Below are 24,489 nucleotides of genomic sequence, written 5' to 3'. Positions count from 1 at the left end.
ACAGTTCTCACATGGGCTAGGGAACCAGGTGGCTCAGCTGGCTTGGGGAGGATCTGAGTGGTTGGTTTTGCAATTGGTTGGGTCCAGAGATGACAGGATAACAGTCCTCAGGATGAACTCCCCAGCCACCGAACCGCCACGCTGGTGACGCCGTCATCCCTGATCCACTGCTTGACGTTACTGGGCCCAAAATCATCAGGCCCGATTGGCGCTACTGGATCCAACATCAACAGGCCCGCCTGGCGCTACTGGGCTCCACAGTTCAGTGGCATGTGAGCACGTGAGGAAACAGGGCAAGGAAACTCAGGAGTTTCCAGAAATCCATGTTTCACAGATGCCAGCTGAAGGAAGACTGAACTCCCCTGTTCAGTCACTGTAGTGACCTGATGAAAAGGTCCAACTCTAAGTGACTAATATTCTGACAAGATCTGTCCAAAGTATACTGAGTGCAGTCCTGGTCCAGGTTAAATATAAAATCCCATAGAACTGATCAACACAGTCCTGAGGTCTTCAGTGAAAACCTACAGCAGAACACACTGGCTTTCTAACATTGAATTTACTGTTAGAATATTTATCACACCCTGTCATGCGTTTCTCAAGTTCTTTTCTATGAGTGGTGCAGAGCAGAGATAACAGCCACAGGGAAAGGGAGCAAGCCACACACAATCACTCATGTTTGAAATGTTACATTTTTATTGTCCCAAAACACAGTGAACATGTTCTTTCGGTCAAACCAGTAGCAACATGTCTACAACCTTTTTGGCAAATCGGTAATCAATAAAAATAGACTGTCATCCTCCGCTGATACAGACTGCACATGTTGTATATTACTGCACTGCACTAACGGAGAGACAATGATCAAAGCCGCTTGAACACATCCTCATCTGTGAACGCGATCCTGAGCATTTCTCTTCCAGGAAGAAGGCAGCAGGCAGACAAGAGGAAAGCCGTTCTCCAGGGATCCCTGTCTGCACAGGACATGTCAATCCCAGACCACCCCCCCCCCCCAGCATTGTTTCTCATAACATTCGGTCAAAGACTTCTGCCTCTCAGCAGCCCTGGGAGAGAAGACCCTCTTTTGACTGACACCAGGCTCTCTGCTGTGCGAGAGCCCACGCACAGCCTTTCCAACACTAATCTTTTCATCAGTGTCTGAGGGGCTGCTGTGAAGCACCAATGACGACAGTTAACTTGAGCCGGGGTGGCCAAGCTGAGAACTATGGCTTTGCACACAGCTAGTGTTATTGATTTGAAAATTTGCCAGCTTCTTCTGTAAAAAGTATTATCCTGCTTTCGTGTTTGGAGTTGTGATGCATCCTGCCCAGAGGAGTGGAATTGGTGCCAATGTGCGAACAACACTGCACAAGCACTTGACCTGCTATGTGGTGACATGTAAGAAACTCATATTAACCTGTGTTTGCACTCTTACAGCTCTCTCCACCACACTGTTTCTCCTGCAGAAAAGTGGCAACGACTAAAAATGTTCCACTACCTGCACTCACCAAATTAAAAAGGCACCAGTTACAAAACTGAGCACAAAACCAAGCTGGAGAGGTCTTTTCCCAAGTAGCTTCTTTCATTGCTGCATACATTTTCCATGTTATGGAATCTGTGGTCAATAACGTTCTGAGATCTAACTGCACTGCTATGCTGATGACACCTCACAAGGAGCAGAAAGATTAAATGGATGCAATTTTACTGGTGCAACAATAACACAGACATGATTGAACAACAGCAAAGTTTATGCCAGCAGACTAAAATAATGTGTGCACAATTGCAAAGGTGCAATAATTCAATTTTTGCATTTGAGAAATTACCTGCATTTCAATTGATGCCCAATAAGAATTTTATTCTTTTATTTTATTTTATTTATTAACACAGCATTTTCCCATGATACCCACTACTTTTCTATAAATCTTAATTAAAAAACAAAAGCAGAAAATAATTAAAAATATAAGGATAATAATGAAGGTACAAGGCTCTCTTACTTATTTTCTGTTGTGCTAATAAGCAGGATACCAGGAAAACAGGAAACCAAGTTCAGCAACTGAGCCTAACAACAAGGCAGAAAACATTTCATTAATCAAGTTTCTTAAAATTACACAATATCATTTCCCAGTAAGATTTCCATATCAAGTCAATCTGACAACAATAAAAATGTTAACATAACACTGGTTCACGACCTGCACAAACACTACTGAAGTGGTAACTGCACTGTGAACAACTGCACTGGTGGTACAACTGTCAGCTGCCCCAATTTAAAATACCAATAATAAAACCCAGTTTTACAATCTAGGTCTTAAAAAAAACTACAAATAAAAAAGGCAAAAGAAAAGTAGTAAAACACCCAAACCAAATGATCATCTTTCCCATTCTGGGTCTTTCTTTAGAGTAATACACTGTGGAGCTTCAGGGAGTCATCCTGAAACGATCTCTGCTCTCGTAAAATGAGCTTCGTACTAAAAACACAGACGACGCGCTGCAATTGTTAACCAATGACAGTGTTCGTGTAGTCACACAGTAATGAATGCATTATTTAAAGCAAATGTTCGTTGTTCATATATAATTATTCACTAGCTCGTAATAAAGTTTCATACAATTAAGGAACAACTCTGATACATGAGAGACTGTGGAGTGATTTACAAACAGATTCTGTGGTATTCTACACTGGCCCAGCGAACTTTATACACACTGTGGTATTCTACACTGGCCCAGTGAACTCTACACACTCTGTGGTATTCTACACTGGCCCAGTGGACTCTACACACTCTGTGGTATTCTACACTGGTCCAGTGGACTATATACACTCTGTGGTATTCTACACTGGCCCAGTGGACTGTATACACACTGTGGTATTCTACACTGGCCCAGTGGACTGTATACACTCTGTGGTATTCTACACTGGCCCAGTGGATTGTATACACTCTGTGATATTCTACACTGTCTCACATGAACACCTGAACAACTTACAGAGAAACAACCCCAGCTGTAGCCTGAAATCTATTCTCCTCTGGGCCTTAATGCAGCTACTTGGTCTCTACCTTTGCCTAAACAACTTTCCAGTACTGCTGACCCACTCCATGTGTGCGACACACATCATGATCGTCTCAAAGCGAGCTCTGCCTTGCATGAGTCAAAATTCCCATTTCAGCCACATTCTTGCGAACTTTGGCATCACCACTCTCCTGAGTACACAGACCTTGGGCTGGTCTTCATTACAGGTGTGCACCAGATATGAGGAGAGACGCAGTGGGGAGCAGAAATGCAGAACAGCTCTTTTGTTTTTAAACAAAAGCGGAAGCAGCAGGAACTTAACTTACAGAATGCCAAGAGGGAGAGAGGAAGACTGTTCTGCGACTGCTGCACACTCGTCCTCTGTTCTTCCTGTATGCGCCCTTCCCCTGAGCTCAGATAAGGTGCAACAATTGCTAAGAACGACTGCAGTGCAGGCCAATGGAACACATTGGACTGGTCCCATCCTCACATCAGCAGTGAAACAGCCAGCTAGGCTTTTTGCGGTCTTAAAAAACATAATAACGAGGACCTATAACATTCTTTAAAATGCCCCAAACATCAACAGTTAAAATCAGTGCAACTAAAGTTTCAAACATTTTCTGTTGTGAAACTCTCATCCTCAATATAACTTCCAACAATATATATATAATTTATGTAAAATAGTGATTTGCATACATAGCTGTGCATTTTTTTCTTATTCATTAAAATTGTTCCGTAACACGAACATAAGGTGCTTTTTTTCCCCCCCGTTCTACAGCACATGAGTTTTTCTAGGAAAGAATCTGAAACCTTTCTATACCGTGTTGCCTCTTGGCCAGCTTCAGAGACAGAACGGCTCATGACAGCACAGGGCAGAGACAAACTCTTCCAAGAGGAATCATCACCTCCTGCAGCGTCTCAGCACTTTGTCATTCGGTTTGGAAAGGTAACAAACACCACTACAGAGAGAGATCTATGTGTAAAGTTTCAGCAAGGGCCGCTATTTTGTCACATTACAAAACAAGTGTACTTTTCTAACCCACTGCAAACGAGAGAGGTCGCTACAAACGGAGACACTGTGCCACACTCCTGCAGTGGATGAGCAGCGCTCAGCCGGGCGGAGAGGCCGTGGAGAAGCCCTGCGGCTGCCAACCACCAGCTCTCACGATGGAAATGTCAAGGAGTGAAGGACGCTGGACGCTGCTGGAGACGGGGACGTCACGTCAGGTGTGCGGGGCGCAGGGGGCGTGGCGGAGGAGCTATCTGTTGGCCTTGTACTTGGAGGCGTCGCGGGGCTCGCTGCTCGGGTTGCTCCAGTCGTCCGCCTCGGGGCCGGTCTGGTAGTGCCGCCATGCCGACTTGTTGAACACCGGGAGCCGCTCGAAGGACTCGCTGGACAGGGCCTGGAACCCAGCAGAAAGACTGGTCAGCCTGACGGCAGCAGCAGCAGCTGGGAAGACTGGGACTATCCGGGTGATACGAGACCCCGCCCGGCGCAAGACAAATGAAAAAGACACTGAGCTGAGATCCAGGATGGATCAAATGTGTTCTGCACAAAGATCACGGGGTCAGATTACTTCCAGGCTATTTATTCTTTTTTCAAAGGTGGGGCCATTTATATCTGCTAACTGATTCCCTGGATTGAAATTTCGCACTTTCAGCTTTAAATCCTAACAGTCTGTTTGCCTTTTTTTATTGCTTCCTCACTCCGTGTAGAAGGTGAAAATGACATGTCACCATGGATACCCAAGTCATTTTCATCAGTAGCATCTTCACACTCGGCATTTTCCATTTTATATTCAGTTTTTGATTCTGCACGTAAAACTCTGCCCTCATCTACATTAAATGTCATCTGAGATGCTTGCCCAGTCGTGAATTATGTCACATTGCCTTGGCCACTTCTACAGTGTTGGGTATTTCTCCTGATGTAGTTTCACCTGCCAGACAGTAGCTATGCAGGAAGTATTCGTTGCCAACTCTAGATAAGATGAGCGGATAAACTTTGGATAAGTAGAAAACAGACACCAGGTAGCTGGTCTCCTGATCTTACAATGAGATGTTTCAAAGTAAGAAATGGAATAAGACAAAGGATAAATTCACCAAGAACTTCAAAAGTGGGGAAAAAAGGAGTAACCAGTTGAATCAGTCTGTACTGTCCGCCCACACCCCAGCCGCAGGTACTGTACCTTCAGGTAGATCACAGCATCCGTACCCACACCCTCCATCGAGTAGAGCTTCAGGTCACCCTGGAAGTATCGCGCATACAGCTTGGAAATCGGCAGCCCGTACCCAAAGCCCGCCTGAAAGACACAGAGAGGTCACAGAGAGGTCACAGGCAGGAAAAGCATGGGCATGCAGTCTCTACACACAAGGGAAGGAAGACTTATTAGACCCACAGTTAGCAGTAAGAATGATAATGGCGATCCTGCACAGTTAAAACGGGAATAAAAATGTTTCTGACTAAAAGGACTGGCCTGCACAGGGACCCAGCTCCTCCTGCACGACGCTGTGTCCGACCGCTGGGCCTGCAGCACGCCAGCTGGCACAGACACCCGTCAGAGGCGCCACACCGGCAGCGCGTTTCTGGCTGGCATCAGGCTGCGCCTGCCTGCACGGAGGGGGTCCCCAGGAGCCGGCCTCTCTCTGGGCCCCGGGGGGGCCCCAGCTGCCGGCCCTCGGGGCCACAGGCCCGAGCGAGAGGGGGAGCTGCTCACCAGCGGGGCGGCCCGGGACGGCTCCAGGCTGGGTCTGGGCGCGGTGGAGTACATGTAGTTAAACAGCCGGTCGATCTTCCTCAGAGGAACTCCCCCGCCCTTGTCCGAGATCTGCCAGGCACAGGAGCAAGGAGGGAAAAAACATGAGACATCAGGTGTACCGCCTGTCAACAGCACTTCATTAATAATCTGCCCTGAAAGAATCCCCCAGAATCAAATTATATTAAGACCCAGAAATCAGAATCGTTAACAAGTGACTCCCATACACTGAAATCTTATTTCATCTGCAGATACGCAGTTATAGATTTTTAATTACTTTTAATTATTGTCTTTTATAAAGACAGTTGGAGTCATGAAAACTAGACTCACACAGACTCGCACTTCCACAGTGCAGATGTCTCACCGCAACGCATCACTACACCTGTTTTAAACTCGCGGCCTGAGTCCGCAGTGCCAGTTTGAAAGGTAAGGAGGAGCCCGTCCTCTGTCAGGTTTTTAACAGCGAGAGGAAGCCGGCGGCGAAAAGAACTGGAAAAAGCCCTCACCTTAATAGACAGATCCTCCATTCCCAGGGTGACGAGAGTCTTGATGGGAGGGCAGCCTTCCTTCTTGCCCTCATGGAGCTCCACTGTAGCGCGCATCGAGTTCTGGACACAGAGACACGCCACACTGTCACGCGACACCCCAGATCACTGAGAACACCGCATGCCTGCTCCCCGCCTCTCGAGGAGAACGACATTACTGATCGGATAAACACATTCCTTTCAGGTTCTCAGCGGTGCAACAGAGCAAAAACTGGAAAAACAAACCCCATGGACATAAGAGCACTTAAAGACGTGAAGATGGTTTAACAGGTCAAGAGTATCTGACAGTGCAGTTCCGCCCTGCACCACTGTGAGATGCTATTGTGATGTCTGTGCTCAGGCAGTGTCAGCAGGGTGTATACTGTATATAACTGGTAATAAATGCATGTGCACTTTGGCTTTAATCTTGTTTTGATCCACAACCAAAGGAACCTCAGGGATGCCCAACATGCTTATCCAGCCTGAGTGAGTAGGCAGCTACCACTGGCTTTTCCCTGTTCGTGAAAACACATCCCTCTTTTTTACAGCAGCTGCGTCTTCCACTTGTCTCCGGCTGCGTGCAGGGACAGGTCCTCAGGACTCAGTGTGACAGGAGAATAGTCTGCAAGGTCCAAGGCATGGCAGGGGCACTCATTTCGATCCCTTGGCTCTCCAGTTTTGACCTGCTTTTGCTATTGTTAAGAAAGGGGGGAGCTAAGCCATACTACTCAGCAGTGACTCAAGCCAAGCAAAAGCAAGCACAGAAGTGCACGTGACCTCAATGATACCGCACGCTGCCAGGAGTAAGTCTCGTCTCCGTGTCGGCCGGTCCTCCTGCCAGCTGTGGAACAGTAGGGCTTTCTGAGGTCCTGTGACTGCAGTGGCGGGAGCAGGCTTGTCTGTGGGGCCCCCACCCAGGACAGAGGTGAGTCCTGCAGCGGTGGGGGCGCCCCAGGAACACTCCAGAGCGCCTCAGCATCCAGGCTGCTCACAGTAACACGGGGGCTGGGGGCAGGTCTGGCAGACACGCTGCATGGCATTTCAGCAACAAACTCACCTTGAACAGCTCAAACAGCATGTGGAAGAGATGGGAGGGCACGTACACTACTTGGATGGGCTTTTGGGGGGCCTTTGCTAGGAGAGAAAAGGGAAAACAAGTAAATAAAAACAGAGACTGTAAGACGATTCTATTGCAGAACTCTTAGGACAGCAGCCACTTCAGCATGTGGTAACCTGATCTTTTCTCTTTCAAACCGATTTCCCACAGGGTTTAAAAATAGAACAGTATGTGAAGCCTCACGGTTGTTAAAGTATATTTATAAAGCAATGAAATCAAATTTTCTTCAACACAGAAATTGTGGTTGACCTTCTCCGGTGTGGTGGCCAGCTGGAACAGCTGGCAAATCTCCAAAAACACTTCAGATATCAGGCTTTGACATTCCCAGTAGGGAAACTACAGGAAATTACCCACTTCATTAATTGTACTTGAGGAGATGAGAGTGTGCCTATAATTTGCTTGCAAAGCAAATATGAACTAACGAATTTTCTCACATTTTCTGTAAACCATATTCTAAGGAGGTAGCAAAGCAATATTAGAAAAAGATTATCTACACTCCAAAATACTGGTTTTAATTATCCACAGGCTTCTATGAAAATTCTTTCAAAGTCCCAGTTCTCACAAGCTTTTTTTTAAAAAAAGACTAATTATGGAAGAACCTTTACGTTTAACAAAAAAAAGCCAAGAAATCTAACAGGAGCTCTGGCACGCACTGACAGCTCATCTAAATGCCAGTGAAGAAACATGAATTTCATTTTTATCAAAGGCTCTGCAATTCTGCACAATGACAGCACCTACCGCAGAACACACTCAGCTAATAATACACTCTCCATCCCTTCACAAGAAAGCCTCTTGGTATATTTTTGAATTTTTGAGCGTTGCCCAGCTTTCCTTTTGGAACCAAAAACACAAGAGCTCAAATTTCCAGTGAGACTGGGAGCTGGACAAACAAGGCTCAGAGCTCCCCTGCTGTATTACTGTAACTGAGGATGGCAGGGCTTCTGACGGAATACTGATGGAAAAGTTACGGATGGAAGAGCTTCCTCAAATACAGCAGTAAGGACTGGCGTTGTTGTCCTCGGATGAAACTCAAGGCAGACAGAATTCCTTCACAGGCCGAGAAGCCTCAGTTCAGCTGAGGTGCGATCCTGTTTCCCTCCTGACTTTCATCTGATTCTCCTTCCCCGCAGTGACCTTAAGGGCTTGTATAAATAGGCGCAGCTGTGTCTCTGACTGAGACTTCAGTTGCTGGACAACAGTCTACTGAACATAAAAAGTACTCTGGGCGAGCAGTGTGCCATTTCCAGGAACGATTGCTCAAGGGCTTCTACTGCTGCTTCCTCAGGCTCCGACATTCAGGCATCCTTTTCTAATATCTAATGGATATGCTGGGTTTGTCTGTGAGTGAATCGCACCTTCAAATACTTAAAATACCCAATATATCCGATAACATCTGCACTGATACGGTGTTGGCAATGCTGAACTCATATAAGACTTTACAAAGCACATGTTTCTATATGTGCTGAAGCTCACATACATACCATTGAATTCTTCAATCTTTAACTCGGGAGCGACCATATAGTACTGCTCACAAAGCATCTTGGCGGTCTCGTACGCATCTGAGGAATAAGACAAGACCTCATCAGAGCTAACAAGTAAGAGAGGCTCTGCACAACAGTTCCCAAAACAGAAATCATTCTATTTCATTCTTGTTTCATTTCACAAGCGTGAGCCAAAGCAGGTGTTTGGAGACGCTGCCACGCCAAGGCCCTGTGTAAGCTTATCAATGTGTTATTAAATATTTCAGTGCAGCGGTGAAAACCAAACAACAACCAAAAATCCTTTTACCTTTCACAACCTCTGCAACGTTGCAGGTGGGATCAATGCTCCCTATGTGCTTGGGGTGAGCTGGGTTTGTGTCATTACCAAACAGGAGAGCTGGAACAGAGTTTTAAAATCCGATTAATGTGTCAATTAATCCAGGAAGGCCAAGGCCCACAGCGTAGTGCCCTTTATTCTCTACCTCACACAAAGCTCTGCTGAACCTGCATCACAACCAGTTTCAATCAACCTCTGACAGTGTTTAAGACCAGCTCAAAAATATATGGGACTTTGTAACATATTCTAATGTTAGCTCATTCAGGATGAGCGTTCAGCTAAAGGTCCTCCTCTTCTTTTAAGTTTTCCAAACAAGCTTAATAAAAAGCCTCAATCAGGGGTCTTTACTCCAGTCCCTTACTGCAAAAATGCAACATGTTTTCTATGTCTTTAAGTTATAAATGGCTCTCCAAGTGAGAAGGCTGATGTCAACCCAATTAATTAAATCCCTTCTCCACAGTCTTAGATATTGATGACTTAAAGATACATAGAAAACCTGATGGACTCTGTGAACTACAATGTCTGAAGTTGGAAATCCCTGGTCTGAACCAGCATTTACTTCTAAACACTTACACAACAGTCAAGGCAAGTGAGAGTTTTAAACTCAAGCTTCCTGGGGTGAGTCATGGTCTGTCCTGCTTAAGACTTCAGTCACGCAATTATCATCATCCACTCACTGTGCTGGTTGATGAGCATCCTGAAGGAGATCCGGTTGGTGTAGAAGCGATCCAGAAAGTACTGAATGTTGCTGCTTATGAAGGGGTCAAATCCATACTTCTCCTTATATTCAATCACTCCCTGGGCCATCGTAGGGACCACGTCGTTGTGTCGGTTCCGGATCTTAATCAGGACGTCCAGGAAACTTCCAGGACGAAAGGCAAAGACAAAAGTTACAATTCGATTTGCATCAGAGTGAATGCTCTGTACGCTGGATTCCTTTTTCTGCCACTCGCTAGTCGTATACGCCAGCTGTATCCAGAATACCACACATTCTGCACATTCTGAATAGCCATTGCGTGCCACGCAAACAGGGTATTCCAAATAAATCCAACCATATTCTGACAGCGGCCTTCTGAACACACGAGACGGAACTGAGAGTATGCTGAACACTCATGGCTGCACACTGAATACGGGCATGTTACCAGCTCGAGGGCGAAGTCTTTCTGCTTTCACAAGAAAAAATTGTATAAGAAAACTGAACAAGCATCATTCATCTCCTGATTAACCGAGATAAAGATTCTCCAGTGCACAAGATGGCCTTTGTGGACCAAATTAAGACATCTGTAATAGTACTGAAGAACTACCGATACCTAGACCTTTTAATGTGATGTTCAAAGTATATGGTAGTACGAAAACCTCACTATCAGCTTACCCAGCACATTAAGGCCATATTTAGAAATTGTGGCCTTATACCACAGCATGTTATAACTACTGTTCTAAACTGATCGACCACTATAACACTGTTTCCATACTGTTACACTTAAATAACATATCTATTCATGGACTCAAAGTTAAGACTTCATAATGTGGGCTGAAAGGCTGATCCATTTATTAAGGTCATCTAAGGTTCAATTAATCAGTGCCTCTGCAGGACCCAACTTAAACGCAGACACTGCCTTCAAATTGTAATAACACAGATTACAACATTTAAGAATGGCATAAGCTATAACAATACTACATACCATTTAATTATATCACTGACTTGATGGAGAGTAATTTATTTAGTGTTACCCATAGATTGAAAGGGATAAAGACTGTCAATATGTGACACAACTGTGGCATAATTTTACTGCGATAAGGAACATAGCTCTTTCCACACTATACAGTGCCTACACTGTCAGACAGCACAGGCAAAACGCAGCACTGCAGATTACTGCTTGAGAAAAACAGTTGTGCCCTAAAGTAGCTCAGCTGTGTGAGAGGGCATTTGAATTAAATGAGGTGTTTTTCCAAAAAAAAGGCTTAGGTAATAGGAAAACTACTGCCAAGTAGGGGGCAACTCTGGGTCACTGAAAAAAAAGACTTTTCTGCTTAAAGGTACATTTTGTTTGACTGTGAAACCCACATCTTCTCATGAAATAGCAGTACTGTGACAGGACAAGCAGTCAGCCACACAGCTAATAGGTTCTGCCTTGCTTTTGTTGAATGTCTGAGGTTTTAAAATCTTCAGGTGATGACAATCTTTATTTTGTAAAGTGGCTTTCATTGGAATGTGCTGTATATCAAAACTGGCAAATATATAAGTGTTACGGAAATCCTGATTAAACAAATGGGTTTTGAGGCCCGGTTTTAGAAAAGCCGATTCCATAACTCTGTCTGGAAGTGTGTGTAGTGAAGTCTAGGCACACAGACGCCGACACCCCTGACACCAACAGACCACAGTCTGGCCTTGAGGACAGAGACAGTACCTAAGGATTCAAGGGTCAAAAGACAGGAGCTGGGGGTTTCACTGGGCAGCAGGGCAGAGATGTGTGTGGGGGGGGGCACTTTAAGATTGGTGCTGGTGAAGGTTTGTTCAATGTACCTTTACCAAGGTAAAATGTACCTAGCGGTCTAGCTGACCACTATTTTTACTGACTCTACACACAGAGAAGAGCTCTCGTGCAGCTGCCTCTGTGGCTGTGGAGCTCGATCTTCGTACTTACTCATCCAGCACATGGGGATCCTCCGGCCTCTTGTTCTCATACTGCAGAAGCTCCAAAAAGCTCTGCATGTACCTGAAAGAAGACGGCACAGCGTTTCAGAGCTGGTCCTCGCAGTCACGGTCAGGAAAGACAATGAGTCAGGGGTCTGGATGTGACATTATAACGGTTATAACTCTCTGGTCCAGACCACAGAGAGGGGCTTCAATTTTGTCTTCAATATCCAAAGCAGTGCATGCATTTCACACATACCTGTAGAGATATTTTACTGATTGTGCGTTTTGACCTATACACCACAACAACAGGACAATTAAACAATAGCCGATTCGTTTTGACTGAATGGGCAAGTAGCCTTTCACCTTTGGTCTGACACACTGTAATTGAAGACATTATCAGAGGCTGCACTTGGATCCTGTTAAAGAAGACACTGCAAGCCACTCTGAACTCTCTTGGTTTAGGAATGTGTGGAGACCTTTCCACAATAAGAAATTGCCTCTGTTGTTGGCTTGTGAAACTCACACAATTATTGGGGTCTGAAGATACTTGGATTATGAGTGATGTGGAACAATAATCTGAAACAGATTACCCCCAATTAAACCATAAGAACATTTAATGACATCAACAGTAATACAAGTTTGCAAGCTATGGTTCAGAATGATTTTGTTTCTCTGTTCTTATTGTGTTTGACAGGGAATGCTGTATGCACAATGAGGATCAGTAAGACAACTCACTGATCAGCTACTCTGAAGCTTTGATTGAATTCAGGGTTAAAGTTCAAAATCATAATTGCAAGCTTTGCATTTTTGTTTAAAGAAACAAAGTACAACTTGTTTGAGAGAATATAATATCAAAGCCTTTTTAGAGGATAATAAAGCAATTTACAGAGATAATGGGCTGGACTATGAAACACCCAGGCCAGAGTCCCACGTGAACAGCATGCCAGAGGCTCAGTGGCTCAGGCTGGATTCTCACCACCTAGCTTCCATGCCCAGGGCCTGCTGCTGTGCACACCTTGAAAGATGCACCCTGATGCAAAAAGGGAACAGGACGAGATATTAATAATGAATAATTGCTTACACTTATACACTCCACTCAAAGTGCTTTACAGGTAGCGGGGATCCCCTCCACCACCACCACCACCAGTGTGCAGCCCCACCTGGATGATGTGATCCAGTCCTCTCCCCACACACCAGCTCTCAGTGGGGAGGAGAGCAGAGGGATGAAGCCAGTTCAGAGATGGGGATTATTAGGAGGCCATGACTGGTAAAGGCCAGGGGGAAATTTGGCCTGGAGTCCGAGATTCCACCCCTAACATCAGTACAGAGCTGAAGGCGAAGTGGCTCCCGAGCTCCCGAGCTCTGCAGGAGACCAGCGGGAGGTCGCCGCCCCGCCCTGCCCCTCGCCGCCGCCACCGCGCCCCGCCCCAGACACTCACCAGGTCTGCACCAGCCTGACGGAGGGCTGGCTCAGCAGGTTGTCCGGCAGCAGGTTGACCTCCCTCATGGTGTTGGCCAGCCGCACGGGCAGCTCCTTCCGCAGGAACATGTAGGACGTCTTCTCGCAGGCATTGTCCCGGCCTGGAGGGGGCGACAGAGCGGCCGGGTGGTCATTACGACCAGGCATTCGCACACAGCCTAGAAACCTCAACAATGGCATACAGTGCTCCCCATTACAGGTAACTACGCTGCATATATAAATATACTACTTGTTTCCAACACCAAATTGACTCGTAGGCCTTAACAGCTATATATTAAGTATTCTGATGTATACTGTATATGCAGCTCATCAGCCTCTCCTTATGTCATCTGTAAATACAGCCAATTCCAAATTCAAGAGCAGGTTTAGTGTGGAGCTGCAACGCAGAGCAATTTGATCTTCCAGCTTTTCATCAATGGCTCCTAGACTTTATTGCAAGTGGATGGCACAGCTGCGTACATACCAACAGCACAGATGTGGAATTATCTACATTTTCAGCTTGTAAATTATTAAAGGAGAAACGTGAAACCAGAGCATTAAAAACTGTATAAGTGTCTTTAATAAAAGTACCAACAAACCTTTCAGGAAGGCATGTACCAATGGACTGAGCATACTGTATATAGACTCGTGTGTGTCTATATGCTCGTGTGGACAGGCGTGGCCCTGCTATATGTGTACCCTCTGTGGGATCGTGTGGCCCAGCCCCTGCCTGCACTCCCGCCCTGCGCATAGCGGAGTGACCCCAGAGGGCAGTCCAACAAGTCCAAGCACATTCGGAGACAGGAAGAGTCAAGCTCATAATTATTACACTCTAATTACCAAGAACAAAACGGCCACACCAGGTGCTGGACAAAAGCACATTCCTAACCCATCAAACATCCTAACTTAAAAATACCCATGCCAGCAGATAATCCCCAACCCCTAGATGGGAGATACTGGGATGGTTCAGTGCTGTGTACTATTTTGTGTTGTTTTCCATGGTTTTTTAAAAACAGCTTGCGGATGTGCTGTAGTCCGATACCCAGGCAGGCCTGCCTCACGCCTCTTCCAGGACGCCCCTGCCTGGCATATTCCTGACCCGGCACGCTGGCTGACATCACAATTGCACCCTTTCACACCCCTGCCCGTTCTGCTTTCCGCACCTCCATCCTATTCACAGCAGCCTTTCGTGACAGGAAGCCGCCCTCTCGACACCCATCTGCCCGGCCTGGCGGCTGCCGTGAGTGCTGTCGGGCTGCGCGACACGACGACGTGTCATGGAGGCTTTTCACGAGCACTGCTGCTCGCCTGGAGCTCTCCAGGAGCACGCTGCTCGCGCTCGCTCCCAGAACAGCAGCAGCAGCAGCAGCAGGACTGCGCCCCAGGGAAGAGGTCCCCAGTCAAAGAAAGAACTGCCACCCCACAGGAGGAAACGCTCTCTCACACGTGACTAGCCACCGCTCTTTCACCCCAGTGCCGCTGCTCTTGAGCTCTTGAGCTCTTGTTTCAGTACAGAGGAAGGACTCGAAATCAGAGCAGGCCATGCGGACTGCCCTCCTCATTTGGCTGCTTGTGGCCGTTGGATTCGAGGGGCTCCTGACAGCCGAGGCATCCCAGCGACGCAGCTTTGTCCCACTGTCTGTTCAGCTCTACCGAAGCTGCGGCCGCACAAACACAAGCGGAGGAGATAAAAAGAGCCGCAGCCCCGGCCCTCGAGTGGGGAGCAGCTCCAGGGACCTGCGGGTGACCCACGCAGCGCCGTGCTCCTCGCGACCTCAGCGTTCTGGGCCTGTCCTGCTGCAGCCCGGCTTGAGGCCAGCTGTCGGGAGAATGAAACGCACTCCGGCAGGGGCGCGAGACACACTGTAACTAACGAGCTGGTGCTGCTGTCTGCTGCTGCACAGCATGAGCTCACATGACTGGGACTCATTACCAGTCAGAACACAGTTTCCGAATGCCAGGAACAGCAGACCACACAGACAGCAGTTTTGTAGGGGGCACTTTAGCCTCTGCTATTGTATGCTTCAGCACAGGCTGCTCCACGCCAGGCACTGGGTTACTGCTGTGCTCTTCTGGGCTGTGCTCTCTTTTTCCATAAAACACCCTCAACGATCCCTCAAGGCCAAGTCAAAGAGAGACTGATCTACTCTTTAGTCCACACAACCTTCACAGGGTTCCACCAGTGGACATCGTGAGAAGGAATAAACACAGCCCTGGACCTGCTCCATCCTGGGACCGGAGACCTCCCAGGGAATCCAGGTGGAGCCTGCTGGACTGGGTGCCACTCTTGCTTCTGAATGCCCTAGTATGGTGACCAGGCACACTGTGCTGCAGTGCTTTGCCCTGGGGCAGACATTAAACTACTTGGACATTACAGATTTCTTGACATATCTCTGTAACACAAGTGCAGGCGGGCGAGCCCAGTGTCCTGGCTCGGCTCCCCTCTGGGCTTGTCCCTAAAGCTCCTCCTCAATCCAGCTGGTGAACCAGTTTCTCACTCCTCCCCCTGATCCGAGACGGGTTTACTATTATAACATTGCAGTCTACCAACGGGCTTCGGAAGAGCAAACTGACGGGTAACTCAAGACTAAAAGACAATTCACTGCTAATTTCTTTCTTTGCCCAGTATTTCCTTTCACTGCACAGATATACAACGTCTCCAAAGGAGAACCCAACTCGTTTAACTACTGCAAACCTCTCTGGGCTCCGAGCCTATGCTTCGCCCTGCTCAGGGACCATGTGCTGAAGATGACCAGGGAGGCTTTCTGCAGACCAGCACAGAGACACCGGAGGTCTCATCACCCCCAGGCTGAACGGAATTATCAAGCTTCTTTAAATCTAGTAAACCTTGTTTTAGTTTAATTTCTTAATGCTAAGAGCCAGAGCTGTACCTCCTTGTTACAAAATGGCAGGCATGCTGAAAAGGGCTGTGCTTCAGGGGAGGCCCCTGGATTCGCAGTGACTCTGTAGGCTGAATTCCGGTACAGTACACTGCAGTAGACACTATTTCAGTGTGCATCAGGAATCATGCTGAAACTCAAACTTTAAAAGCCAATTATTGTCTGTAAAAAGCCTTGCTTGCTCACCGTGTAACAAATAACAGTTTGTAGGTAAACAGAACAAAAGAGGGAGAGAGGGGAGAGACACGAGCTCTGGTCCTGGCAGACAGCCTCCACGAACTAAAAAACAAACCCAGCTGGAAGCCATTAAGCAGGATGATCTTCATTATAAGAATGTTTCAAAAACCACCCGAAGAACAAAACAAAAACCTCACATAAGCATTATGTTACTTTACTCTATAGATTTTTTCCACTACTTTATGAACAACTTCATTAAAATTTCTTATATTCGAACTTGAACTTTATTGCCATATGTAACCGGTACATGTACTGGTACAATGGAATTCTTACTTACAGAAAGTCTCTCGTTTGTTAAAACAAGTGTAAAAACACAAAGTGCAGACAGTGCATCAAGACAATATACAAACAGTAGACAATGTACAAGTAAACAAGTAAACACTTGAATGTAAACACTGACTGGAGATGTGCAATAAATAAGAAATCATAATCATTAAACTTCATGGTCAGTTTTCATTTGCAGTGGAAGAATAAAAGTGTCTTTCCTGGCCATATGGGAGGAAGTGTCTTTTAGACTGAGCTCATCAGAGAGGAGGCCTGTTAACATATCACTGACTCAAAGAAAGACCTCGTCAAACAGTGACTAAGGGAAAAAACGCTTCACTATCACATGTATGAATGTGCGAGGGCTTTAAAATATATATTAGTCTTCAATGTTCACTGCAAAAATTAAGACAGCCCAGAAGAAGTAGCATTTTGATCTTTTTAACTGCAGTATTTTTGGATACTGGCCAGTGAAGAGTCCTGTCGAGGTGGAGGAGAAGCTGGCGACAGGTCGTCCCCCCCTGAGCGTGTACATCACCGAGGGAATGGCTCACAAAGGATTGCAGCATCCTGCGGTGCTGTAACACAATACAGCCAGCACACCCTGCATGACTGAGGACCGGCGAGGCATCAATGTTTTATCTGCCTTTGCTTCCAGTGAACCAGAACAATGAGCTTTGTCACTGAAGCCAGCAACTGGCTCCCCCGAGGCCCGACGTCACTGGTGGGCCATGCAGGCATGTCTCGTGCGACGTGTGACGTGTGGTGACCCCTGGGAAATGTCCCAGCTCATCCCTGAGGACCACCAAAGAGGAGACGGATGCTCAGAGTGAGAAAAAGGTCAAACACCTGGAGGGCTTCAATCCTAATGCACCTCTGGACCTTGTCTTCAGGACCAAGAGATCATGACTTCCACCAGCAAAGGAAGAGCTACACGGCTGTGTGATGCTGAAAGCCTGCAGGAAGCCCCCGGAAGAGCTCCGCTGTGAGACTCCCTGCACGCCTCACTGCCAATGGGAATCAGACTAATGATGCAATCTAAACGTTCACAGATGGACACAGGTTTACAGTAGCTAATCAGTGTAAAACCCACTTAGTGTGAGCACACATCGTGCAAAATTAAATAAGGATTTGCAGAACAAGAGAGTTACACACAAAAGCAAATATTGCATGGCCAGGCGCTGCTCTTTGCACCGTTTGCCGGCTTTGACTCCTCCTTGCCAACTGTTCTACTCCAGTCCCAGGCCTGTACTCTGTCACCTGGACTACTGGACCTCCCACTCACCCAGAACCCTGCAGAATGCCCGCTCTCTCTCCACCCTGGGGCGCCCCCCGTCGGCTCCCTGCTGCGGTACCCCACTCTCTTCTGCTGCCTGCCCCCCCCCCACGTGTCTCCTGGAGAACTCCTTCACTCCCCCCCCGCCCCTCGGCCACCCACCCTGCAGACTTCGCAGTTCACTCTCGGGCAGGTAACGAACTCACCTGTCGCACTTGCTCACCCCAACCGCCTCGGGTACTGCCCCGCACCACCAGCATACCTGCAAACAGCCATGTACTGCTTGACACCCCAGCCCAGAACACATTCGTTTCGCTTTTGTGCAGCAGCTGCTCTGCATTTCCTATACCAGCGTTACTGCACTGCCCTGTACCGTAGTTCTAGCATCCTTATTCCTATTTGTCATCATGCCTATCGTTCCCTTCTGTACCTGCAATGTATAAAAAGTACAGAAACATTGCAAGTCGCCGATGAACAAAGTCAGCTTTATTGCCAAACCACAGCTTCGGGTTGTCGGGACTTTTTTGTGTTGTGACCGACGTAACAGATGGAAAAATAAAGAGACAGACAGAAGAAGAGAAAGGAAAATAAATAACACATATCATATACAATATACTACATGATGCTACACTACAGTGGAGACAGAATCTACAAACCAATAAATGCTTTAATAAAAACTTTCAGAACAATGTTGAGTGGAGAGAGGGAATAGCCTCCGGACTGGCGATCTTTCGGAACCTCAGCTCTGTTCCGGATTGGATACATCTTATCCTTCTTCCCGAGGGAAGGAGCTCAGACAGGGGAGAGTCTGGGTGGGAGTGCTCGCTGATTCATCTTCAGAGTTTTCCCACTAAAACATGTTGCGTATACGGAATTAATTTCGGAACAGCTGGATAGAGTGGTCCACACTGTTTCCTCTCCTGAGGGGCTAAGTTCCCAAACCAGACCGTGACACTAAAGGGTGAGATGCTCTCAACTGCTGGCCTGTGCAAACGGACCACGGCTTCCCGAGACACAGCGCACGTTCTGCACTGCCTGAGGAAACAGAGTCTCCGATGGGTCTTCTTCGCGGTCTGGTGTACACTGCTGTCCCAGTTTGAGGTGAAGGAGACTATTGTGCCAGGAAGCTTAAAGATGTTCACCTTCTCTACTGCCTGCCCATAAATCACAAGAAGTCATACTTCACTCCTGTCACATCTGATACCAAAGATTACCTCTTATGTTTTACTAACACTGACCCGGGGATCGTTTTGACTAAGAATATCCGCTAACCAAATCAGTAACATTTCCTAATCTACCAGCCAGAGGCAGAACCCCAGATCCAGCACTCAGCAGTGCAGACAGGAAGCCCTGGGCAGTCCAGACCTGTAATTAAATGGCAGGTTGAAAGTCTGACATGTTCCAGGCAGCAGGTCTCTTATCGCCCTCACACTGGCTCTCACACTGTAGAGAGCTGCACGTGTAGCATGCAGCTCTGCGATGGACTCTGTCCACGAGCAGCAGTATACGTGCTTATTTCTAGGAGCTGCCAAGAACTTTAGGCATGTCTGACACACGACCCAGAGCTGGAAACTGATCCTGGAAAATCTTCTGACCCCTAGGTGTGTCAGGGGATGGGCTTGATACTCAGTGCCGATTGGTTCTGAGCTCCTAATCCACTATTAAGCATGCACACCTCTGGCCAGTGCTGAGCTGTGATCTGAACATGTTGAAGGAGAGGCCCAAGGCTCACAAAAATGAGTAGGAAACCAGTTAATAGTGAATCGCTCCAGGGAATAATCTATGCCATAGTACTCAGTATTAAGTGCCTTTGCTTACAGTGGACCTTACTACTTGGAGAACTCCTGGATCTTTGACTCTGTATTTACAATGTAACCACTTACTCCAGGAGAAAATCACATTTTACTGACATGCTTATAATCTATTAATTCTTCCTTCCTAAAATACTTCCTGTAATGTGTATATTCCCTCAATGAATTAATGCTCACTTAATACAAGTATAAATTTCATTATATGAAGTAAATTTAGACCCAGAAAAGCAGTTATTTTTATACTAGCATGGATGTTTGCCACTCTGCAAGCATAGAGCAAGTGAACAAACATGTCTAGAGTCAATAAGAGGGGTTTCTGTTAGTCTTTGCAAAGCATGCTACAATGCCATATGCATCCAGTTAATCAGCTGAAAAATTTGGCGACTGAATTTTGCTGTCAAAATGGTGTTACAATAAGGCACACAACTGGAGACACAAGGCTGTTTCCCGCATGAAAATAACAAAAAACACATTATCCTCACAAGCCCTCTCCCCTGCGGCGCACACATTCCCAGAGCCTGCGGCCTGGGCTCAGTTCGGCAGAGAACCCAGCGGACACACTCCGCAGAGCCCTGGAGCCTGTCCACTCCTGTGGAAACCTCCGCCTTCATCCGCTGTTTAAACTGTGCAGCTGGCAAGTGGATACACACCAGACTTCAGACAAACCGCCCCGTTTCCATGAAGACAAGCCTTCCTCTTTGCTCATACTAAGGGGTGACAGTAAAAGGGCTGGAGTCCCACCTGCCCCTGCTACAAGTCTGTCTGCCCCCCACGCTTGAAAGGAGTACGTTTCAGGAAGGATTTTCACTTGCTTAAATCACAGATAAAACCAGGCCGTGCAATTCTGGGTGTCGGGACGCAGCTGCCAAGAGAATTTAAAATTAAAAGAGGATCGTTCCACTCCACACCCACCCAAAAGGGGGGCATTTTGAGACCTGACCACCACAGGCTTGTTGGAAACCTTTCCCCTGGAGCTTTCCAGCGCAGACAAGTTCAGGCATGCCGATTTTTTTTAAGAGGAAGTCCCTTTGGGCTGCTTATAGGGGAAAAGTAACCCTGACTTCAGAAGGCTCCCTGGACGCCCTCCAGACACATCCGTCACGCGTATGAAAGAAAACAAGATTATGAGGAAAGTTACAAACCACAGGAGGCCAGTTGGTCTAGCTAGCTCATTCGGAAGCTGGTAGCTGATTGGACCGAGGATCTCACCCAGCTGTAACCTGAATATCAGCTTCAGTCCGTGCCAGGCAGCTTGTCCCATACGCCACAGTGTCGAGTGCTCTAAACGCACTTCCAGGGTGTTTCACAGGGACAAGTCTTTCCAATTCTAACCCCTTCAGGCTTGAATCCCTAATGCGATTTCTCGCATTAGGAATTTGTCTTGTCACAGACCCCAGCTTGCTCTCCATGAGACACACAGACAGGGAGAGAAGCTGGGGGTCGGAGCACAGGGTCAGCTATTTATACAGCGCCCCTGGAGCAGTTGGGGGTCAGGGCCTTGCTCAGGGGGGGCCAACGGAGTAGGACTCCTCTGCCGGCCGCGGGATACGAACCGGCAACCTTCCAGACACAGGAGCAGATCCTTAACCACAGCGCCCGAGCTCATAAGGGGCTCATAAGAAAGAAAGGAGAAAGTACATGACATTGGCACCTTTCAAGCGTGCAAAAGTTTTGCATTTCCGAACTCAGCAGGCCTGATTAACTACCGGTGTCCGTTTCCAGCAGTATCGGAGACGGTCAGGTGGCAGCTCTGGCTAGTTGGGATGCATGATCACCAAAACAGTTCATTAATGCTCCCTGGTTCTCTCGTCCAGCAGGTCAGAACTGTCCTCGACACGCTCCAGCTTGTGGAGTGCCTCTTTCCCTTCGGGCCCGTACGAGGGTAGGTCATTCATCGCCACGGGCGGAACGCCTCACACAGGCCACGACAGACGCAGGTCGCAGACCAGAGCTGCTGCCTCACGTCACCCCCGGCATGCGTCTGCTCTAGATCACACGCCGTGCGGAATCTATTCGCTTTCTCTGTGCAGACTCAATAGCTGTGAGGCTGGTTCTATTTTAAGCAAAGCTTAAGGCTGATGCGGTAATTTAGATTAGTCTTGGGTTCCTTTAAATTCAGACACTTATGAGGAAGCTGATTTGTGGCAGCAGATGCCGAATCGTTACATTTCACACCAAGCTAGAACCACAATCCCTGGAGTTCAGGCGATTCACCGAAACATGCTAATGCGTTCTTACGCTCCTGCAAAATATCAGCTTCAGGGCGTTTAAAACTGTTCAGAAATGAGTGTAATGTGGTCTTGACAACTATAAACACACTGTCCCCAAACAAAAGGACAGCTGACGTGAAACAGTTTCAAATAAGCATTTGTTTTTCAGTCTGGCTTCTGAGCCTGTATCACTGGAGTGCAGTTAACTATACTGGCGAGACCGCTCAAGCAGTAGGCTGTGCAGGAAGGCTGCAGTTGTCATAGAAAATATTTATATGGTTACATATGTTATTAAATGAAAAACTGACGCCATAACCCTGAATTCAAGATTAAGCGTAGTTTCTTGGTAGCTCAGTATCGTCTTGGACATAAATGAACTTTGAGTTTCAGTTCATTTAGTCTATCACTACGGCTTATAACTCGATAAATAACACAAATAAACACTTTAGAATATTGATAGACAACTGAATAATTACAACAACCAAAAGCTGTTACTTATCTGGAAGTATTCCTACTTACCGAAATCCAGGAATTGTTTTATGGACAGCGGAGAGGGGGAAAATCTGGAATAATATTCTATCTGCTTCGGAGTGCTGTTTTTCAGGAGAAGTCTAAACAGCCTCATAATTGAATGTTGTTTTCACTGATGATGCCTCCAGTAAAACTGCATGGATGAAGTGATGGGAATAAATCGGGAGAAATTCAATAAAAACGAACAACCGGCGACGTCATCAGGCAGTGCTCCTTCTCGCTAGCCGGTGCTACACGAGATTGTCTAAAAACTTCGTTATTGCTACATTTGATGCCCTCTAGGCAGTCTTCTGCGATACATTATGGCATTAAACGGCACGTACACCAAGTTCCGGTCAACCATCCTTGAGAACATATCGTCCTGCCCCTAGACCATGTTTAATTGGTCCTTAGCTGCATCGCGGAAAAGTATATTTACGTTCTATTGGACCAGCTAGGTGTCGCTCAAACCATTGTGGGTGGGCAACTCGGGTCTTCCGCAGGGGTTAGTGTGACCGATGCTATTTCGAAAGTACTGGTGTCACAGTTGCACGCTGTGGAGGGGCTACGCATTCTGGGGGGCTGTGTCCGTCTTACTGGCGTTTCCATCCGGACCACACGTGTGAATAGCTCAACACAACCACGCCAGGAAAGCCCAGATTGCAAACCCCAGAGGCCCTTTCTTTCTTCGTAGAACAGAGCTCGCTATTTCTCCAAGCAGCTCCCAGTCCACAGGTGGACAGACTGCACTGCCACATTATTCGTCATCCCCGGTAGATTTCGCTTAGGCTTGTAGGCTGCAAAAGGTGTGTCACAAAGCTGGGGCTAGGCTGCTCAGGGTGTGCGTAACGTTCTCGCAGCCCTGACTGCATCTTGCGCGGAAATGGAGTAAAACCGAAACACGATCCCACCGCCGGTGTCCCCCTTCGACACCGGCTGAAGCGGCGCTCCGGTACGTGTTGCGGCTCATGTCGTGAGTAAGCTGGACCTAATCCTCAGAATTAACTCCTCAAGCGCCAAAACAAGGCTCTGCTCTTTCAGCTCACGACCCTGTGAAAGACGCATCTATAGCTTATGAGAACGGTGGATTTACAGGGAAGCAAAATCTCATCTCAACAAAGCGCCCAGTCATGCAAAATCCAAACACATGCAAGGGTCCCAACTGAAATTTGCTAACAATGGCTGATCCACTGTGTGGAGGGGCCTTCAAGCTATCACAAACCACAGAAATCCCCCCAGCCCCCCTTGTCTTCCAGACAAGCTGAACCAGTTTTACTGCAGATCTGATAAGCAAAGGTTCCTTAACAATAGTTCATGCAATCTGTTATGTCCTTTATTCTCCAATACCTCACAACCCCCCTGGCTCCCCCCTGCCCCCTCTCCCTGCAGGCAGCAGAAAACTCTGAATCTTCTCTCCCCTTGTTAAAGAACAGGAAGTCCCTTAAGCTCTTTGCCAGCCCAAACTGCAGGAAGGCTGCTGGTCCTGGTTTGGTTTCTCCAGCCACGGAAGCACTGTGCTGCTCAGCTCTCCCCAGAGTTCACAGACAGATTCCACCTGTCCCTGGGTCAGTGCGGGCCCTACCTGCTTCAGCCCCTCTGCTATCATCCCTGCTCCCAAGAAGGATAATGTAACCTGACTATTGCCCCTTTGGGGATATACTCTCTCTACTCTATTGACCAGTTGCACTTTCTTCTGTCAATGAAAACCTTTGAGAGCCGCATACTCAGATCCCTCAAAACTATCACAGATTCAATACTGAGCCAATAAGCCAGTGGATGATGCTGTTAACGTTCGCCTCCACTATATCATACAGCATCTGGAATCTCCAGGAACATATGTCAGACTTCTACTTGTTGATTTTAGCTCTCCATTCGAGACCATCATCCCAGAAGCCCTCCGCAACAAACTGACTCATTTGAATGTTCTCCTCCCCACCTGCCAGTGGACACAACGGAAGGCAATGAGTGCAGATCGGCT

At 47.3% G+C, this 24,489-nt stretch overlaps 1 protein-coding gene across 2 annotated transcripts; it reads right to left on the bottom strand.

Annotated features, from left to right (window-relative positions):
• Window positions 1–673: 673 nt before the first annotated feature.
• On the bottom strand, window positions 674–22,879 carry LOC148830064 (pyruvate dehydrogenase (acetyl-transferring) kinase isozyme 3, mitochondrial). Of its 2 annotated transcripts, XM_088921567.1 has the most exons (11): window positions 22,521–22,879; window positions 13,284–13,425; window positions 11,852–11,923; window positions 9,884–10,068; window positions 9,177–9,266; window positions 8,870–8,947; window positions 7,329–7,405; window positions 6,254–6,355; window positions 5,709–5,819; window positions 5,181–5,294; window positions 674–4,397 (listed from the first exon to the last, which is right to left on the bottom strand). In XM_088921567.1, the coding sequence occupies exons 1-11, from the start codon at window positions 22,624–22,626 to the stop codon at window positions 4,254–4,256; spliced, it is 1,221 nt and encodes a 406-aa protein (XP_088777693.1). In that variant the 5' UTR covers window positions 22,627–22,879; the 3' UTR covers window positions 674–4,253. The 2 variants fall into 2 exon arrangements, with proteins under 2 accessions (XP_088777693.1, XP_088777694.1); XM_088921568.1 differs by lacking the exon at window positions 9,177–9,266.
• Window positions 22,880–24,489: the final 1,610 nt, after the last annotated feature.

Source organism: Atractosteus spatula, chromosome 7 (assembly GCF_055471065.1).
Source record: "Atractosteus spatula isolate fAtrSpa1 chromosome 7, fAtrSpa1.hap1, whole genome shotgun sequence".
In the NCBI taxonomy this organism is placed as follows: Eukaryota; Metazoa; Chordata; class Actinopteri; order Semionotiformes; family Lepisosteidae; genus Atractosteus; species Atractosteus spatula.
Note: the sequence above shows the minus strand (reverse complement) of the source record. Positions and strands in the feature narration are given on the sequence as shown.

Bases quoted from the DNA above. Each gene is read 5' to 3' on its own strand.
- LOC148830064 (XM_088921567.1), bottom strand. From the start codon at position 22,626: ATGAGGCTGTTTAGACTTCTCCTGAAAAACAGCACTCCGAAGCAGATA. The intron at 10,069-11,851 runs GTAAGTACGAAG...TCGTCCTGGAAG, and splicing joins GATCCCCATGTGCTGGATGA to TTTCCTGGACGTCCTGATTA. The intron at 6,356-7,328 runs GTGAGTTTGTTG...CTCTGTGTCCAG, and splicing joins TGCTGTTTGAGCTGTTCAAG to AACTCGATGCGCGCTACAGT.